Source organism: Neodiprion virginianus, chromosome 1 (assembly GCF_021901495.1).
Source record: "Neodiprion virginianus isolate iyNeoVirg1 chromosome 1, iyNeoVirg1.1, whole genome shotgun sequence".
Taxonomy (NCBI): domain Eukaryota; kingdom Metazoa; phylum Arthropoda; class Insecta; order Hymenoptera; family Diprionidae; genus Neodiprion; species Neodiprion virginianus.
Window position 1 is genome coordinate 31,441,807 of NC_060877.1, and position 21,652 is coordinate 31,463,458.

At 42.4% G+C, this 21,652-nt stretch overlaps 2 protein-coding genes across 3 annotated transcripts in view; both read left to right on the forward strand.

Moving 5' to 3' along the window:
- The first annotated feature begins 767 nt into the window (after positions 1-767).
- LOC124310276 (uncharacterized) lies at positions 768-1,067 on the forward strand. Its single transcript, XM_046774089.1, has one exon. The coding sequence runs from the start codon at positions 768-770 to the stop codon at positions 1,065-1,067; it is 300 nt and encodes a 99-aa protein (XP_046630045.1).
- A 2,019-nt stretch (positions 1,068-3,086) lies between these two features.
- LOC124308962 (homeobox protein TGIF2-like) overlaps positions 3,087-21,652 on the forward strand; it is an 82,039-nt gene continuing 63,473 nt past the window's right edge. Inside the window, exons 1-2 of one of the 2 annotated variants that reach the window (XM_046772175.1) lie at positions 3,087-3,574; positions 3,805-3,905. In XM_046772175.1, coding sequence (XP_046628131.1) covers positions 3,890-3,905 — 16 coding nt within the window. In that variant the 5' untranslated portion in view covers positions 3,087-3,574; positions 3,805-3,889. Of the gene's footprint in view, positions 3,906-21,652 lie in introns of both variants that reach the window. The other variant, XM_046772169.1, reaches the window with a different exon arrangement.

Consider the following 21,652-nt stretch of genomic DNA (forward strand, 5'->3'; position numbering starts at 1 on the left):
TCCACCGAGTCTTCTAGTGTGAGCTATTATATTATTTTGAATTCCACGAGCTTCCGGTGCCAACCGATAAGTAGAGCTAGTGTCTCTATAGCACGTCTGTAGTGACGTTTGCTATATTCGGAGAAACCTACGAAGTCAACGGTGAGTTTTTGCAATAAGTTGATACAAACTAATAAAATATCCCCGAACAATAAGATGGATTTATTACGATGATTGGATGCATTTATCAATCTTTTTCATCACAATTCACTTTGTGTATCGGGGTTATATAAGTTATTGCATAAGCTCAGATCCGTTGTTGAGGTTATGTTTTCCTTGCAAAATTCATCACGTTTATTCGGTTTCCTATTATAATACGTTTTATTCCTATTATAATACATTCTGCATTTGTCGTATAATCAAATACATTGTATTATTCTTATTTCAACAGCTTCTGAAGAATGAGCAAAACATATTCTTGTCATTGCTCAAATAACACCCTACGATTTTCTAATTTATTTTTGTACGGTAGTCGAATATTGACTCAATTTGAAAAAGTTTATTCATAAGGTTGCGGATCTAATAGTCATTCAGTTAGTTTCCTCGAGAATGTTTCTATATATCAGGTGTACACTACTTACACATAATTGACGTACAGGTTGTTGATATATTAATGAATTGCGACAATTTCAAAAGAGAGCCGAAGGTTTTAAGAAGCGAGGTACGAGTTAAATGAATTCTATTTGAAATGCCATTTACCGGATGTCATATGTTTCAGAGTTTCAATCATGGATTTTGCTCCGGCATTCCGTACACCCGTCATGGACTTGACAGGGTGTCTTATCAATGCTCAGCAATCGCATAGATGTAAAGATTACGAGCTGCATTTTTACGAATGCATGGAAGCTTATGGAATACCAAAGGGCTACAAAAAGTGTTCCGACATGTTCGAGGATTACCACGAGTGCTTAACACTTGGTAAGCAAAAGGCACGTGTCCAAGCCATCGCACAAGAGCAGGCTCGCCAATACAAGGAAGGAATTATTCCGAAACCGTATGCTGATCCCCCCAAAAGAGACAGCTATTGAAATCTAAGTATCAACATTAATAATGCTTAATCTGTAGTACTTGGCTTATCTGGAATAGACATAAAAAAAAAACATAGAATGACAGCTCTATACCGTGTCATTCGTTTCTTTGATAATAAAATTTATTCCTACCTAAGTAAAGTCTGTTCTTAGTCTTCCACTTCAGCTGCACCGTCAAAACATGTATATCGGGGTGTGAAGTAATATTTCTACAAAAGATACATCTCAAATACCATTTCAAACGAATATTATTGTTATAAATACGAAAAATTGACATACATTTTCAAATATTCATAATGAAAAGAGTAAATATTCCATTCTTCGCTAAATGACACCACACATTATTACATTTCGGGAAATTCGGAAGATGAAAGCTTGCCGATTGGTTGATCACTGAAGGTCGAAGTGTTAACAAAGTCAGGATGAATACATTACGATACTTGATTGCCGGAGTAGTCTTCGGTAAGCCGTTCAAGGATGTAAACCAAAACCAATAAAATTTTCAAATCAAGAGCCTTGATCAAAACTAATCAAAACATCGCACTAGTTACATAACGGACAGTAAAGTTAACGTCTAGTGTCAATCGCGAACAATCTAAGTAAAATGAATCTAAACAATTTCACAGATGTCGGTAAGATGCTGCCGCGGATATTTCTAGCTTACATTTTGCTCTTCCTGATCGTCTTTGCCATCATTAGGATATTTTGCATTTGTCGCGACATATCTCGATCGATATTATGTCTAATACCTACTTCTCTAAACGAATGCGTACGTAGTAGATACACATTATTTATTTTCCGGCTACCTCTGACTGACGGTCTTTCATTGAAGAACTAACACCTCACGAGCGAAATCGTCAAATCACGCAAGCTCATTGCCATGCCTGTGCAGTCGACGAGGATATATCGTTAATTGTGGATGTGTACGTTTGCATTTGTTGACAAAAATCGTCCCCGTTATTGGGAGAATAATAATATTTGTGTGCCTGTAAGTTGAGTGATGAAATAATTCCTAGCAATAAAAATAAATAAACAAACCAACGTTCAAGTGACTAAGAATTATGCTGTGAATTATTTTGATCTCAAAGGTTGTCGAAAGGTGAGTCATTTTGATACGAAACATATTTTCTTACTATATAGTGTTTCAAGTTACGCTGACACATTCTCTCGTTTCGGGCCGCGACGAGCCGGTGCCTTCGCACAGCATCAAGGAAACTGCATCTTATTACCAAATACGTACTCGGAAAAAGCATGGTGTTGGTATACCGTTTTCATAGCATACAAAGACATAATATAAAAGTATAATATCCCACTTGTGACGCGGAACGTCCATGTGCGTACTTGTGTCAGCATTGTGCAAACGTCCGTCAAGTCGAGTAAATTCTGAAAATACACGTACATCTTTCAAAAGAATATGGGATAATTCAAGTCGTCCAGTTTTTTACATTCGCATTAATTCATTTATGTTTGTACGTAGTACATCGCCGGTGTCCGAAATTGGGCACATTACGCAGGTATAACTACAATCTTTGATATCCTCGTGTTTCACTCTATTCCTCTCTCGTTTTTCGGTTAAAGATAGGTTTTAATTTCGACGATGCCGGAGAAAATTATACCCTTTCGTTAATAGCCGTCGGCGAACGAAACATCGAATTTTAATTCTCTACGATTTCACGCTACTTTGAACTTATGTACCTATGATAATTGCAGACTTGTTTTCCATAAGAAGAAAAAGAGAAGAATAAAGTAAAACAGAAGTAGTGAAACAAAATAAAGTACAACGTGGATAAAAATGAGAACAATTCATTAAATGTGAATGAGAATAACTTGATGCAATAGCTACTGGTTATTTTCTCTGAAAGGCCGAATGAATGAAACTCGGGCGTCGTAATGCAACACTGATGAACAATTGTTTTTACCAAACGATCTGCATGTCACAAATGCGAAAAAGCCTTGACAGCCCTATTTGATACGCGATTCTGAACAAAAACATCCCAATAGATTTTAATGTGAGGCATAAAGAAATGGCATTGAATTCCACGAATTTACTACTGCGATGTCGTAGAATCCGTGACATTTCTTTATTTCTGCGTTAAATCAATTGTCGTTGTGGTATTTTTGTTCAGAATCTCGTATAGGATGGGGCTGTCAAGTCCTTTTTCGCGTTTGCGAGAGGTGGACTTGGATATTTGAAGACGTGCGTCAACGTCTAAATCGACCAGGGCACCCCCTTAAACGAGAGAATCGAATGAAAAGTATAACCCTCGGCTAGTTGGTGAGTTCGCCGTCAGGTGGCGACAGTTTGGGCTTTGTATTGGCGCGGCGTCGACGCGCAGTGAGAGAAGCGCACCTGTCAGTCACCATCGCCGACTGTCAATCTGACTGACGCTAAGGGCAAACGTGAGGACTGATACCGAGTGTTTATGTGTCGTAATAACAGTAATTCGTGTAAAATCAGTAAAAACCGTATCGTCCGATCGGTGGTGTGTCCGAAGAGGGCAATACCGGTAAGTACGCTGCCTGTGTCACGGTTTACGAGCGTAATACACGAATTCGTATCGCAGGCATGGCCGAACGCGTGTGTTGACAGGAATTTGAAAGGTCCAAAGCAGCTCGGACTTCGGCTCATATATCACCTCGTGTCAATCGCGTTTGAGAAACCGAACGATTACCGCGACCCGCGGTCTTAGAATTACCAATTTTCGAACCCTTTTAACCCGGGTTTATTCTCTGACAGCTATTCAACCGTCGTAAACAACAACGTCTCTCCGGATACCTTCGGCCTGGCGCGTACAACCTGTGTTTACGTAGCCGTACCGGCTATGGACCACGATATAGGTGAGTGAAATATTCAATTTATTCATCATAATCGTACAAGCTTTCTCTACGTTCGTCGACCGATTCGAGTCCTCGCCTATCTTGGCGTCGTAACACGACGCTATTCCGCGTTGGCACGTGGTGTCGTGTAGCGCGGGCTCCTGGCACGCCGCACGGGGTCCACACAGCCCTGTCCACGGACTCCTTTTTTCGCCAACTGTCATTCTCACAGTTCGAATCTGACAGCCGATAAGCGGTAAACGCCGCTTTCGTTGTTCTTTATTATTTACTTTAACAACGTTCGTTGTATGTTTGCAAATGCCTAACTATATACCGATGCTTGATTCATTTAAATTGTCGTTGAGCGTTTTATTAACCCCCGCCCGTCCTCCCTCGCCGTCTTTTTCTTTCGATCCTCTTCGTTTTCTTTAATTCTTGTTTCTTCTTCAACCTCACAAACAACAAATACGAGTTTGTCCTAACCCTGTAGCTGGAATTTACGTGTACCGTGAGTCGCTGATCGAAGCTGTAGAACATTTGACCCTATAACTCATGACTGGGGTCCGAAAGCACCCCACGTGAACTTTGAACTACGCTCAGCGTCGCTATCGTTTACGGTTTTCAGTCTTCGAATGGGTTTGTCATTAACTAAATATGTCTAAAATCAGATTTCTCGTACACCATTCTCTTCCTTGTGAAAACAAGAAGAGAACTATGCCTGAGAAAGTCTGTTTATCAGCACAGGACCGATTTCATGATCAAGAAAAGCCTGGGGTGCGTCCGGACCCCAGTCGTGCGTTCGAAGGTAGAAAAACAAAGTCATGAGTTGCAGGGTTGAAATGTATGGAGATACAGCGCAGTTTATATTTTATACCTATGGTTGTGGGCACGCGGTTACAAAACGTCGGACAACTGCGCGTCGAGCGTCCGAACCGATGCCGCCTAGCTAGCCGCTTTTTCCCCTCTTTCTTTTTTGCTTTCGGTTTTTTCTACGTTTCTCTCGAATGCAAACGCGCCGCCGCACCTTCGTTACAAGTCTCGTGCGTTGTGTGTATATGCACATCCTACCGTGCGCTTATATCGATACACATATTACGTAAAGTACGTCCGTAACGTACGCGTATGCAGCAGGACCGTTCAGAGGTGGAAAGAGAGGCTCCGCGGCCATTTTGAATTTTTGCAAATGTAGGACGGCGTCGTCGTTGTCTATCTGCCGTCTGACTACCTCTGCCCGTGAACTATGCGCCGAGCTCGGTCTTGCCGTCAGAATTACAATAACCTGGAGGTTGAGCGTGGCTCTGCAGGCGCGAGTTGACGGATATCTGTGTGACGATAAAAATTGCGAGATTGTTGCGTTCTCACGTATATCGCGTCGCATCCAGGTTCTGTGTGCTGGTATCCAGCCGAATCCTGGAATGTCGGCACACTAGCGTGGCGAAGCCGAGACGATACGAAATGGCGAAAAATCACATCTCTCTTATATCCAGATAGTCGGCGTTTCCGCCGGAAGCGAACGTTACACCTGCAGTTGAAACACGCGCTCGAGTAGCTCTTTATTCGTGTTCGTCTTTTCACACACGACGGTCACTCTTTACGCTAGTCGTCGTTGCATTTTGCTTACAATGGTTGAAGGAAACATGAGGCGTTCACTCGTTCACGATATTTCCACATATTTCTAGTTTCTGCGAATTACAATTACATATTGCTGCCTGTATCGCGCTTCGCTCTGCGGCTTATATTGCGTTTAATCGTATATACAATGAAAATAGTAAGGAAAGTAGCGGTTCATCTGGCCTCAAAATTCTCTGCAGAGATTTGGGATCCACGGACACGAATTGTGGCCCGAGGATTTACATTGTAAATTTAAAAACTATATCGTAAAAATTGAATTTCTTGCGAAAACAGAAACCCGGAAAGTTGACAGATTATCCAAATTATTGGCAGATTACTATGGATTATACTATCTGCAGAGTATATATCAAATTTGGATTTGGATTCGCAACTATTGATTGACAGTTTGGGTAGCATATCTCGGGCATCTATCATTAAGTGGCTTAATTAATCCCGAGTACACATAACGTCTAATTAACGATATCAATTCATTCAATATTCACTTTTAAATACTACAAACTTCTTATTTTCAATATTTTAACACCGAATCAATTTGTCGCTCCTTTGACGGCCCTGACTCTACTCGTCGATGGAAGTCGCGAAAATGTACAATTTGTGACGCTGTATACGCCTTGAATCGTTATATCACCCTGCAGCGTCTCTGAGCCATAGCGATAGAGCGGGGCTGATTATCTGTTGCACAACTTGAGCACATCCTCACTTCTTACATGGAAAAATGGACGAGATTATTAGGCCGCGGTATTTGGTACATATACCTCGTTGTCAGTCCCACCTGCATTTGAAAAATTATTGCAATTTTATGCATTATTTTTTTTTTCTTTTCATCTACTCGTACCTATCGTTGAGTTTGACAAGGCCGAATCTTATCATACCTAAAGATTCGATCGTGAATCGATATTATCGTAATTAGTTCGTGCCATTTAATTCCGCGAGAATTTAATTACATCGATTAATGATGTCGAGCAAAATCGCGTATTATCCTGTCGTTGACGCGATTAAATGAATGCTTCTCGTATTTACACGTGATCAGTACGTCAACTTCTTCGTACGTTAATGCGGATTGAATAAAATGTACTACGTGTATAAATATGAGTGACGTTATTTTTTGTTTCAATATAATATGGCAATTAGTAATTGTAATTAATTGCCCGTTTGCTGTGACCACTGAAGGCGATTTTTTGCTGCTGCAATAAAGATTCATGCATGCATATATGTATATGTGTGTGTGTGTATATATACAGATTATATAAATGTACACCTAGTTGCGTAAAAGTTTAATGAAACAAATGTATAATACAAACGTGTACGTATATTTCCTAATCGTTTAGTGCAATTTTTTGCTTTTTTTGTTAAATTTGAACTATCGACACTCGTAGGATCAAAGTGTGATCTTGTTGCAAAACAGCCTTAGAGATAAATGAATTTGGTGTTATCTATTCGCAATTTATACGTATAATGTATATTGCAGAAAAAAAAAATAAGAAATAACAATTTTTCAAGCAGTCGTATAATTGGAACATAACAACAATTCTAAACGAAATTTAACTACCACTATGCTGTCGCCAATTCACTTCGCATCAATCTTCGCTGGTGTTACATTGTTTGCATATAATTCGATAACTTTTAACACAATGATAGATTTTGACCTCCTGAGTAGAAACTCAAAAGTTCCAGGTAGTCTATTTATAATAACCGCAACGTTGTTTGTACACTTTAGAACTAGTGAATTCTTTGTTAAATATTGTAATAGTTTTGTAGCTAAGAATTTGAAGAGAAGAATCGTATGAAAATTTCGGTGATTTGTCGTAAAGTTCTCGTCTTCCAAACTGCATCCATAACTACTCGTTTGATAGAGAATCCCATGTTGATAAGTTTTTGTCACATGTGTACACACATTTATAATTGACTGAACTCTTCGAAATGATGTATCAGGATTGGAAAGCATAGCACAGAGCGATAATTTTAAGCTGGTAAGAACGATGAGTTTTCACCCACGATTGAACGACCGGTTTATCACCGGAAAAGCACCCGTCGTATTTAGTTCAGAGGGTCAAAATCTATCAGTGATAGAAAAAAAAGCTCGCCCCGGCAACCCCGGCGTCGATTAGAGAGAGATCTCTCTATTGCGACGTCCGGACGCCTGTCAATTATTTGATGAGTTTATTTGCAAATTGCTATCAGTCCGCAGCTTCGTCTTGCAAAGCTTTAATTTTTTTTCTCTCTTTTCCCGTCAGTCAGTTCACAGGATCTGCACTCTACTTCGTGGTAATAGCTAATCTGCGTGATACAAGTACGTACTTTTATGTATGATTTTATTATTCAGATAAGGCCAACGGCTCGCGTTTAATCATGTATCATATTATACACCGTCACGTAAATAGACCAATGCGAGTTTTCCGACGATATCACATGTATCAGTTATAGCCGTCAGCTGATTCTTGACAGCTCGTTTTATTAATCCGAAACCCGTGCAACGCCGCTGAGCCAATTCATTCATACATCGTTATAATATCGTACCTACATTGTAGTATACGGTTTACGAGGAAGAAGGGGGTATCGAATTTCAATCACGAATCTCGCTATGCGTTATACACGCATTTGTGCGTTCTCGTCACACAATTGTCGCGAAATATCTTTCCTCCCTCTCTGATCCGCGTTTCATTGCTTTATCCTCCTCTTCATTCTCTGCAAAATGAATCATAAGTCATGAAAATTTATTGCATCGAAAACCAAACGACGTAAATTAGGGTAAATCCGTTCGATTTAATGCTTTTTCCTCGTAAAAAGACAATAAAAATCGGAATCCAGCTTTGAACCTTCTTAACGATGCACATCGGCTGACGACTAGACGGCTGCAGCACCGGTCCGGGGACCCTCTCGCATAGAGAGAGCCGCGAAGCCTAGCTGCCCGGATAGGCTAGCTCGTGCGAGGCAGACGATGCAGTCACGGCGGACCGATGGCGTGAAATAGTGAGAACAGGTGCACGCCGCAACCCTTTCGCCTTTCCTTGCCGCTTCCTCTCCATCCCCATCCTCGTCCTCCTCTTCCTCCTCCAGCAGCAGCAGCAGCAGCAGCATTCTGTATTCTATTCTGGCCAGCAGCAGCGGATGACCGCCAGCGTATACCGGCGCTACATTATCGTTTGTTTGTATTTTAGTCGACTCCTCACTTTCTCGCTTTCCTTCCCTTCTCCTCTTCTCCTTAGCTCGGCTTCGCGACTTTTCATACTCGGCACTCGACTCCTAATTTTGTTTTCGCAGCGGTGAGCACGATATCAATAGATTCGCACAGCTATGCCTATGGCTATGCGGGGTATAAAGTATTATTACATACGCGCATCACCCACACGCGGACGGCTCAAAACTGCAGGCAAACCGCCAACGACATTCTCATCTTACGCCGATTTGATCTTTCTCCTCACGCCTCCCGCTGCAGACATGCCCTCGTCGTTTATTCAACGCGAAGTGGATACAAATTGATACAGTTCTTCCTCAAATTTGTTATTCTGATTGTAAGTGAGGTCCGCAGGCGAGGAGATGTATTCGATTTTTCAAATCTGCACGCGGCATTTGCACTCGTCGTACACTTTGTATAGAAATATTCGTTGAAGGATAATTTTGCGAAAAATCGAAAGTTGTGTCATTCACAGCTACGAGCGTCATGCAGTAACGGAATTAGCGCTGACACTTGGGTATAATCACGACAATTTTTCTATTTCGCCTATAGCTAAATACGGAAAAATGTTACAAGTTTAGGCACGCGTGCAACGTTTTTTTTTGTATATTTATTTTTTTTTTAACAAGTAAGCGGATTCCTTTTATCATTTGTGTATTCAGTTGATATGTTCGAATGACACACGTGTTTGTAGGTATGTATTATTATACGCACGCCCCTGGCGAAAATATATGGGTCAAGAATTATCATTTCAAATTTCTATATCGGTTTTAGGTGTCAAAATTACGTTAACTTGAACTGTAATTGGTATTTATTGATAACGTTTGCGATAATTGTTATGTTGGTGATTCCCGACTAGGCGCCGCTGCCTCGTTTTATCTTAATTGAAATCATGTTGCCGGTCAGCAATGATGTAAAATGATTTGGATCGCGTTGTTTGAATAATAAAAAATCGGGACACCTTTAGTAAAACTGTACCAAAGTTAATTCTTATCTCGTCTATTCGATATGGTGTAATATATTTCAATACTACACTTAACGCAACTAGGTACACGTATAAGTAGTCGATAATAAACGGTTGATTTTACCGTGGCTGTTTTTAGACAATGATGAATGGCCAATACGGAGGTATCGGGTGAATTCACATGACGACTTTCCATAAAACAGTAATTCACTGTCGATGCAGGGAAAGAAAACAGAGAAACAGAAGTCAGAGAGGAGAGCGAGAGTGAAAAATTTAATTGAATAGAATAAGAATAATATACTGCAGTAAAACATACGCGAGAGTAAAAACACCGTTCACCACATGTATCAACAATTGAACACTTCGATTTGCAGAAGAATTTGTGGCGCCGTGTAAAGTTTCGTTCATCAAACACAGCGGCGAGTAATAATAAAATAATACTTGACGTAACGATAATGATGTCCGAAAGAAAGGAGATTCACGTTATGGTTGGTAATTTTTTTTCTCTCTTTCGTATCTCATGACTTAACAACGCCCTCCGTCAAGAATTGTAACATATCATATTCGTAGTTTATGCTCAGGATTTCCAGTATACAGGGCAGACACACGGCACGTCAAATGTGGTTAATTGGTTAAACGGATTCTCACTTTCAGATAACAATTTCCTTTCGGAAAGGGCCCAGGATTAATTACCTGTATATTTAAAACAGACCTCAGCTCGTTAAGTCAAGTGGGTATACACTCATACATATATAAGGTGGTATCTCGTCTCTCATGTTAATCATTTCGTTGAAGAATTAACGCCGGAATGGGTATGTACATTTTCGTATGCAGTTGTAATTATTTTAACGACTGCTCAAATGAACTTTCCTTATGCGGGGACGCTTATGATCCCTGCGCCGTTTCGGTGCATCGAATTAACGACGAATCAATGATTAAGCTCCGGATCCCAACTCTGCGACGATGCGGAAGAATTTGTTACGCAAACCGTGTGCGTGTGACTGCAGAGAATAGGTGCGTGCAGGTTTCAGGGCTTGCGTATTACCTACACGCACTCCGCTCCATGGTTGGTATATTATATTATTCATTGAATTATTTCTCCGCGTATCATCATCCTTTATACAATACCTACTTATGGTTATACGTACGCGTATAAATAAGTATAGTAGCGGGTAACGAGCATCGGAGGCCGGGCAATAACTACTAATATGCCTATTTATCCATTCGCTTGTGTACCAACGAGTTGTAGATATATGTGAACTTATACGAATGCAAGTGTAATTCTTCAAAGCATTGAGAAACCGTCGTCTATAAAGTAGGAGGGGGGGGATTCCTTGCGAGGCGGCGGCGCGAAGTCCGCCGCGGTTCTCAGGGATTCATAAAAAACTTGGTTAGGAAATAACGGAAATAGTTTAGGTTTGACGGGGTAACTAATTGGACTGCATTTTCTGCAAGACTTCTGCTTTATACCTATCGAATTGAAAAATCTTTACTTTTACTTTTTGAATAAGTAGGTATAAAATTTTGTGAACATTTTCCAATTTTATACCAGCGAGAGCAGCCGATTGTACCTAAACTACTGTACCAAAGGCATAACAAATCAACATGTATATACCACCTGTCCGTCAGCCGAAATTCCCTCAAATATATATGCAATTAATTAATATATATATTTTTTAACGCGTCAACCTTGGATAAAAATGATGTACAGGTGCTCACGTTTTGAATAATTTATTCGACGTCACGTACGCGATGCGGCGGTTTACTCATTACGACTCGTGAGCGTTCACCGCTTTATACACAGAAACGGTATTAAAAAAAGTACAGAATTGCAGACGGGTTAGCGGCATCTATTAGTCAGAACGTAGAACTTTTGTGAAGGATACCACAGACGTTAACTACAAGTATAGGTACTGGCAGATGCGATGATCCAGTCCCTGAGGTGCAAAAAGAGACGTCCAGGATGTCGAGGCTAGGCGGCCAGGGATTAGCATGATAATGTAATTGGGTCGGTTCGCACATGCGTGACAGACGGCGATGCCTAGGTTCTCTCTCGATAATAACTTCCCATTTTATAAACGCATCATTATACCGGTACCTGTACCTATAACGTATTACCGAAGTACGCAATCGGCCAGAAGTCTCCACGATAGACTTGCGATGTTTAATGCATGCCGCGGTCGCCTGCACGATCAACACCGACAGACGACATAGAATCTTGATGCGTATAATGCACGCCTTTAATTTCGCCATAAGACGCGAACGCTGCTGCGGCGGCAAAGGAGACGTTGAGTTCTTTCTTCCGAGTATGGTTTTTCCTGCTTGACCGCGTCTATTCGTGACAATTCAATTATCTCATGAACAAGAATCAGCTACATGTTATATCGATCGTCGTTTGCGTGTATGCGTGCAATCGAAAGTCGTCGGACAGACAGATTCTTTTTTCGTGAAAAGTGCCACTGATTGGTTTTCATTCGTTAAAAAAAAAAATTCAAACTCGTCTTTACCAAAAATGCTGCGTCGAATATTCAGCTTTTCTGAACGCGATTGCGCCAATCGATGTTATGGATTTTGATCCGTAAACGTCGCACGTAAATAAATAACGCCGATGACATTAAGGATGATTATTTAATCCACCGGCTGGCGTCGCGATTTCTTTAAATGCCGCCTGACCAGAGATAGGGATGTCTAACAATAAATATGGAACGAGAAGGCGACGTGATTCTCAATGATTTAGGAAGTTGGCCATCCCTCCGCACACCTCTCTGTCGCTCTCTCCGTCAATCTACAATTCACTTGTACAAGCTACGAGATTAAAGGTCTTCCATATCTGACCGGCGCAATCAACGGAACTTCCTTATCTTCGGCCCGAGCGATACGAAGTTTATGTATGAGAAACGTGCCATTTAATCCCCAGGTATTATCGGTGCCGGTTTCTAATCACTTTTGAAAATGGGTCATCGTGCCTCCCGCGCATGTTTTCTATTCTTTCGGAAATCAATTGATCCTTACTCGTGTAACGTTATTTCAGGTCCGTCTTGCGTCGAGTCGTCTTTATTATCGAGTAGAATAATTGCGATGGAAAGGTATACATGCAAACAACGATCATAACTGCATGGACTCGGGATGGATACCCGTTCCAAATTTATGAGTATTTGTGTAATTCTAAACCCTCGGGACGACGTCGCGTCGAACTTTGCGGTTGCGTCAGTCACTTGTAGATATCCACAAACGTGACTCTGCAAGAATTTTTTTTGCACGAGAATCTGATGGATCTTCAAGTCTTGATTATTATCAAGAATCGTAGTACGTGAAAAATCCTCGAAATCAGCGGATCGTTCCATTACCAATAGGTGATTCTCCTACGTCACCAATCAGACATCAATTTGATCAACATCACGAAGCAAACGATGTTGCACCCCTCGGGTAACATGTTATCTTGAAATCGTTGCGAAATCTGATCATCATCCGTGTTTATGTACAACTTTTAAAACTTGTAAGATCGTCGCGAGATGAAAATAATTGTAACGTACCTCGGTATTTTGGGAACCTGAAGAAGTTGGGAATTTTCAATCTCATTTTTCACGGTGATGGACGGTGACCAGAGGTGGTCTATCACGCCGATTAGTCGAGTCAATCCAGACCCTCGCCTTCATACTCACGTTGGATAATTCATTAAGTTATTCTCATTATTTTTTACAATTAACATTATGACCGTCATCATTATCGTTGATTCAAGCTCGCCTCATGCTTCGTTCGACACGCCGCGCCGCTCGACGGATTTGCGTCTGTGCAATGTTTAGAAAGCATTTTGGAATTGTGGATTCACTACCACCATCGTCATTCCGTCAAATCCGAAGACTCGTTCTCGTCGTTTCGGGCGCCACCATCTCCGCAGTCAAAGCGTGTAACATCCATCCTCCACCGCGAGCAGCGTCATCAACGACGTACATTATATGTATGGGTGTATGTATGTAATATGTGTAAAGAGAATGATTTTACTCGACGCAGCTAAGTTTGGTGATAAAATTACCAGGCTTAGAAAATCGCCGTGAACGATGATAACGCGTCGTCGTAATAATAACAGTGTGTCGTTTAATGAAATCTCATCCTCACGCAATAGCATGTGTAACAGTATTTTATACGTATACATTATACTTACATATGCGATTGCAAAATATATTATGTTTGCTCTACGCATAGGTTAGTGGTAACGCTTTTCGGCTTGAGCACGATACGTGTATCGTACGTAGGTATATGTTTATATGTAGATGTAGGAGAATATGGGTCGAGGACTTGAAATTATACTACAATTTTTACTTTCATTTAAAATAACTCAACAATTCATTCGAACGTTATTTATTTTTTGTAAACAAAATCTTGATCGGGGTACCTAATTAGCACTTGAAGCGCATCTATAATAGCTAATTATTACAGCTAACTGCAATGGCAGTCTGTTAATATTATGCACGGTTGTACATGATTCGTCAGTTTTTTATGGTTGGAAATTCTTCTTGCAACGAGCTTGAGGGCTGTTGAACCTGCAGCCAGTGCAGGAGGACCAAGTGTTTTCTTATGCAAGGTGCTTTACAGAGACACTTCGTTTGCTCATTTTTATCCCTCGCTACGTCCTCCCGTCGTTCACGCCGTCTCCGGAGAATAAAATAAGCGGACATTTTGAAATTGTCGAAACGTTTTTGCGGTACAGCGTGACTCTGAAGGAAGGAATGCAGACGCTTCAATACGCGACAAAAAGGTCCACCCCATGCAAGGATCATGCGGACCGTGCGCCAGCTGTCCCGGTTTGTCACGCAAATGAATACGTCTTACACATACGTATATATGTGTATACGCATATTTGCCGCTCGTACACTCTCTGCTTTATGGACATCCGAGCTTAAGATTAATAAACAGCCGTCGTTTCAATTTAGCCCGCATGTAACGTCGCCACCCTCGTGTGACCGCAGAATCCCCGAGCGAGGCTTCTTCTTTCCAACGCAACATCGATATCGCCGTGGTTAGTGGTCGTTATACGCGTTCATTCTTCATTTCACCGGTATCGAATGGTCGCCGAGCACGGCGTGCCGGCCGACAGGTGTCGACGCTCCATTATGGTGTATATCTTAAATTACCAGCTACCGTCCAGACATGATATACCGCTTCGAAACTTTATTCAAATCAATTTTCACTAGGTGCATTATATGGGACGGATGTATAATGACGGTACTGGGAGATTTCTAATCGTCTAATCAGGCACAAACCTATGATTATTCATCGATATTATTATATTGCTTTTAACATGCCTGTCATTTCGTTCGTAATTTGGCACCGCTTAGGTTCGTCAGTGATTCAATTAGCTTCGGCGCTCTCGGCCGTATCTAAAATATACCATTATTGTGTGCACAGTGAAGATTGCACGTAAAAAAATAACGAGGTTGATTCAGGCAATACCGCAAATGACACGGGAATGTAATCGTAATGTATAGTGCAACCGAAAGTATAAGCTTCGACCCGTGGTCTGGCTCAGTGCCAATTCGTGGTGTATAACTGGAGGTAATCAGATGACAGCCTTTTTAGAGAAAAAAAAATGACGAAAAAATTTCTCAAGTTATCGGGTTAGCCGTATTGCACTTGACGAAGTCTGAAATTATTTAATTACCTACAAAAATACAAATCTCTCCCGGAATTATTAATTAATTCCTTTGAATTTCTTTCAAAGCGGTAGTTTTTTTTTTTTTTTCTGCAACTAAATTTACGAGTTTTCTGTGGTGCATTTGCAAAGTAGGTGACAATGTCGCATGGTATTTCGCAAATAGCGGACTTCGACAACCGTGGGAACAAACTGCACCGCGAAAGATTACTGCACTGCGCATTGGCAGATAGGAGTCACGTGTAACGTACGTATGATGGGTACTTCATGTATTGCACAAAACACGTGTAATGATAGGGTCGCCCAGCGCGATTACATCTGCAAACTTACACCGCGGTGAAAATTTAGAAAGTTCTCAACTCGCTTACTTCTTAGTATGCGTGCGTTAGTGTAACAAGACTGATGAAAAAGATGTCTTTCGCATTCGATCGCGATTTTTGCAACAGCTCGTGTGTGCGTATGTTGAGTTTCTTGCCGCATAAATATATGTATGTAACGTACACAATATAGTATGTAAGACAGTGTGTGTGTGTGCGCGTGTGTTAAAATATAAAAAAAGAAAGACATTCGTTTAGTATAAGTGTTACGGTTGCGTTAAAATCGAGAAATATGTAATCGAAGATATATTAGCGTATAAATTAGCGGTAAGGTAGAAAAAAAAACGAGCAAAAAAGTAAACGGACTATTTACAATAGCGGCACATAAATTTAAATTGTGTAAATTCCTTGGCACTTGCGGTCGATGCACGCGTGCCCAGCTCGATAAAATATGATCGCCTCCTGTCGCCTCGGTATAAGTACTTTCTGTCTAATGACAGCGCGCTGCTGTCTCCGCGGAACGCACGGTGCCGGGCCGCTAATCATTTTAACAAAAGTGCAGCAAAAGCTTGTCATAAGCCTTGACCGAAATAGCAAAATTTATACCGGGCTCTAACCCACCCCGACTTGATTAGGTAGACTGGGCTTACAGACGAGCTCAGAGTTCGCTGCAAGTGCTGCGACACAGATTTTAGCTGTCGGCGACGTCCGCAACGGAAAACGCGTCGGTTTCTTGCCGGCGTAACTAGTATCACTGATACAAGTGATACGGAAACGTGTATTACCTCGGCTACGCGGGTCATCCGATGTTTTCAACTCGACCAAGGCCAACCATTCGATTGATTGTAAATTCGTGAGAAGCACGTAGCGTGCTGTAGGTGTAACATGCATAAACGGGGGCGCCGCGTCTCTTGGTCTTCCGTTTTATTCCCCTTCGTTTTCTCCTCGCGCATACGTCGTACGTTACTAGCCGCATGTGCGTGCGTCTGCAACGCACCGCGTCCCCGTTGGCTCAAACGTTGCGTATTACGCAATTCCTACACCAGCAATCATTGCGAATTGCAAATTCACGTTATCGTTATCGTTACGAATGTCGATAACGCTGTACCGACTTTGCCCGATCAATCCATTACGTCCTGGGAATCAGTCGCCGTGCTGGTCGTTTCCAGAAGCATATGTAACATAATTCATTTTCTGCGTCCAGTGTGCTTACTGTCCAACGCTAATTCCTTCATCGTTGTTATTGCATCAGCAATTTGATGAATAATTATGGGGTAACCCGGATTGGTCGTTCCCAATTTTGAAACGTCAGTTGGACTACGAGATCAGTCGATAAAAGGGACAATATTTTTAGCACGCGGGTATAAAACATGCCGTAGGGGCACGTGTATTGAGACCATTCGCTGCAAAATTACTCGCAGTGAATATTAATGTCAACGATGATCGTCCTTGCACGAAGGGATCGAGTACACGCACGTAATTACGTCTCGATTGTGGTAAAGTTTTTCGTAGGTACTCTTTGAAGACTACTTGAAATAATGCGAAGTCATTTGAATTTTTGTGCTAAAATCTAGGCAACCCATGGTATGGCAATGTTTCAAAACAATTATACAAAACTCATTGGAAATGACGCAACGTCACATGCAGAGTTCGATTTTAGTCACGCGAATTAGTCGCTTGACCATTTCTCAGAAGTTACCGATGGAAGCTTTAAATTGCGTTGCAACTTCTCGAAGTCATTAATGCGCTCAATTCTGCAGTCGTATAGGTACGAGTAACGTCATGTGGTCAGACGAACGCTTGAAATGACGAAATGAAGCGAAACGCATGGCGCCACGTCGTGTTTCCCCTCTCCTGACCCCGTGATCATTATAACGAGCGAACGATGGTTGGTCAGGTTTTCGAAAACGTGACGAATGACGTGTTTCGGGGTAGGTTAATACCGGTCATTAATCGGTCGATGCACATCTGTAGGTTGCATTATACATAATCAGGTAGAAGATGATGCATAATCGTGCGGCTGATCGCGTCGATTGATCAGGTGCAGCTGATCAAACAAACGTCCTGGCTTTGCTGCAGCCCGGCCAAGTTATAGAGGGTTAGATAACTACTCGTAATTTGAATGTGAAATATTAGATAATGTACATGATACGCACCAGCGGATCGCAACTCAATGCTGACGCTTATGCGGTGCAGCTTCATACTCTCAAATCAGTATCGAAAGTTCCCTGGTCCTAGTCGAAGATTATGCAACTTCTAACCCCGATTTAAGCCCCTCGGATAAGCACTTGATTCGAGAACGTTACAGAAACGCTAGCGTCGCGTTATCGACAGGTATCACAGCTACATGCGGTACTGTTTTGTGATATTGCACCAGCACACCGTAAACGTCTTATCGTTTATATATACGCATTTACGTACATCTAAAACGATACAGGAAGCAGGAAACCTTGCGTCAATTCTGACTGTTATTATGAGACTTCCCGCGGAAAGTCACTTACCTGGGTGCCGTATATTAATGCGTGACCCGCAGTCGATGTGCAAGGGTGCCGCCACGTGTACGCCCGGTATAATAATAATAGTAAACAACAAGAACAACAACAACAACAACAATGATAACAATATAGAGCGTTCACCGCGCGGAGTGTTCGCCTATATTCGAAGTGCCATAAACGATGAAAATAGTGAAGAGAGACCCTGTTATCGGTACACGACGCGGCGCGTGACAAGCTGCAGATGTAAGACACCGAAGCGGGTATCTTCGTAAGTCGGCTAACCGCACGGTGTGCTCCAAAGTCTACTTTTCATGTAATTTGAGAATTGTGGCGGCGGCGGCGGTGGTGGTGGTTGTTAAAAGTTATAGGCACACTCGTTCAAGCTGACAGTCAGTTCGTGGCCGGTGGCCGATCAGTAATCATGGGCTTTTGTTAGGATTGAAATTGAGGGGGCATCTTTTTAATCGCTACTCTTACGCCATATATTACATGTGTATATACATATACACGAGGGAAGATAAGGCATTTTTATTGGCGGATAATAGATTGTCTGTAACAGAGAGTCGCTCAACGACGACGAGAAGATTCTATCACATATACGCATACTGTATATTTTTAAACTGTCTCCAATGTAGGCTAAACTGATAACCCGAAGTCATACTCTGCACGAACCGCACGCGGGACACGAGAGAGCAGCCAGTTGCCGTGTGTAATACACGACAGTTGCGATGCAGGCTCGGCCATTCATTCATACCATTATCTCATGTCAAATTAATGCCGCACCTCGACGCCGGGCGACAAACGCACGCGCACGTTATCCACAACCTGCATCCATTTGTCTACCCACCGCGAAGATGATGTGCCTCGACCATCCGTACCTTGCCACTTGACGTTCGTAGGTACACCTATGTGGACGCGAAATTACTCGGCGCCGCTCTGTTACGAATGTACTCGTCGCACCTCATCCTGCAACGGAGTGCATCGATTGCAGTCGACGACCTTAAGTTCATCGTTTTCGCTATTCATTGTCACTGTACTATTCTTCTATCTAATTTCCTTCTTCTCACCTCCAACGCTCTGAGGTAAAGAGAGAAATTGCGTATTACGTGTAGATGCACGGTATCAACAGAAATTCTCAATTTACATTGCGGAATTTCCGTTTACTTTTGAACCTTATAACCTTGTGTGAAAAGTTGCGGCGAAACGGGGGCACTTGGGTAAAATGAGACCGGCGATTTCGTCGCAATTAGCACGTGCTGCCTGCGATTTGCCGACGTGTCAAGCCCACGTCGGTGGAAAAGACTTGGTGTCGTCGGTGTTCGGTGGTCCGCTGTTTTTTGCCGTTTTTTTTTCTTGCCTTACCTCTTCTTTTTTTTTTCAACACGTTGGGCACAAAGTATATTAGGAACGGTATTTGCTCGAAGTACAGATAAGCGATTAAGTAAGTCGCGTATCTATGAATTGCGTAAGTTACATACGAGTTCGCTTTATATATAGATATGTTAAGTATATCTACAACTCCGAGTGACTGACTGTTTAACACAAATATATCAGCTAGCCGAAAGCATAGCGTGAAATTGGAATGTGATAGCGTTACTTATAAATATACACTGTGAAGCTGTGCGAGGTACTGAGTACCTAGGGAAACACGTTGATGAATAGAAATCGTACATGGTCTTGGTTATGCCTAACCTGCCTGCTTTCATCTCAGCTACACGGCAGCCGTGCCGTGCGATTGCTTTTCCAGTTAGATGGTGTACAAATCCGACTTATACGTTGGAATCAGGGATTGGATGGGAGAAACGAAAACCAATGGTCCGTACTTACTAAGGTACGTGTACTTTAATATCATATGCAACTGAAATTCGTCACTGCGATGTCACGTCGGAAACACTCGTTTAGTTTGTCGAAGAATCTGCAGGCGAAAGTATTCGCTGTAACGTTTGACGGTTATCTTTTTTGTCTCCTCTATTTCTGGGCGCGGTCTTTGACGTATGTACATATTTGCGTGCGAATCTGGTATCCATATCTCTTGGCATGTAATAAACAATGGAGGGAAATCGGTTAGTTTTATGCGAATCTTGAGCGAAGTAGGTATAAAGTCCTGGGTTACGTTTCGGAAAGGTTATGGATATCGTAAAGCATGAATTGTGAGGGTGGGCGAGGGCATCGAGCAATTCGGTTTGTCGCAAAGTGGAGGAGGCGGGTAGCCGAAAGGCTATCCGAGTGCGGTCGGCCAAGTTTCCGGTATTTCTGAAACGTTATTGCTTATTTCCCATGGTTGACCACACGGGAAATGCTTGCGATGGAAGCGCAAAGTGCGATATGCCGCAGGCCTCTGATTCCATAACGGCGGAAGACCGACAATTTAGTCACTCTGCGAAGGGACCGATGAACAGTCAAAGTCTGTCTCGTCCAGCCGAGTTGCGAGTCGATGTAAATCAGACTCGGCGAGGACGGGTGACGGCTGTCATTTTTGCGGTCCTATTGCACTTCGCGTTCAGAGCGGGGGTATTTTCGTGTCGATAAATCATAGCTTTACAGCCGGCAAGCGAACGGTGTACCTGGCTTTCCGAATAAAGATGAGTAGACCGACTTAAATGAGAACCAGACGTGAGGAGGAGAGGCGGAAGAGCGCGAAAAATCGCTACAGCGAGGCCGCGAGGCGAGGAGGAAGAGACGAGGAATCGCCTCCTCCCGAAGAATCTTCCTCGGCGGTCTCTATCCGTCTTCGACACGGCCGCGTCGTCGCCGAAGCGGACTATTTTTGACGACCGATTGCGAAATTAGTCTACGGCCGTGCGTCGGGGGCGTCGCGTCGTCGAGTCTTAGGAGCGAGACTTACGACGTTCTGCGATTCCTCGTGATCACTCGTGATCACTCGAGTCTCCTCCAGCCCCAGACGGCGATCATCGCGTACCTCTAATCAGTAACCATTAGCCGCGTCGCGGGCCGAATGGCGCCAATGGCGTTACGCATATGCTTCCTTCTTTCCGGTGCACAACCAACACACGGTTTCTCAGGTATAGGTGTAATACCTGCTTCCAGAATCTCTTGGCAGCGTCTTGCTGTCTCGATGCGGGCCTTTGAATTTCCGATTTAACAGCCATCCAACTATGCGTGACCAGCTGTCCGGAACATCGGGCGATTTTTTACTTCCTGCAAAGATTGCTCCTCGTTACGATTGTGATCAACGATCGCTGATACATCCCTCGTTTGCGGTCGAGGAAACGACTTGGAAATTTCTTTATCTCGCGTTACGAATCGACGATTGCTCGCTGAACTCACGTGTGTTACCTACATGTTATAGGCAACGTTATATATTCTGACAGCCCACTGTCACGTTACGATGTGCCGGTTGTCGTTGCGCGTTGCGTAATTTTCTCGCGTAATTCATTATCGTTCAAACGCAACGACGGGGACAAACATGTAACATTCTTATTATGCGTCCGCGTAACGTACACGACACATGTTACATGCGTGTATATATATATATATATATATATAATATGCAAGTATACATGTATCTGAGATT

Excerpts from the sequence above, each read along its gene's own strand:
- LOC124310276 (XM_046774089.1), top strand. The coding sequence starts at position 768 with ATGGATTTTGCTCCGGCATTCCGTACACCCGTCATGGACTTGACAGGG.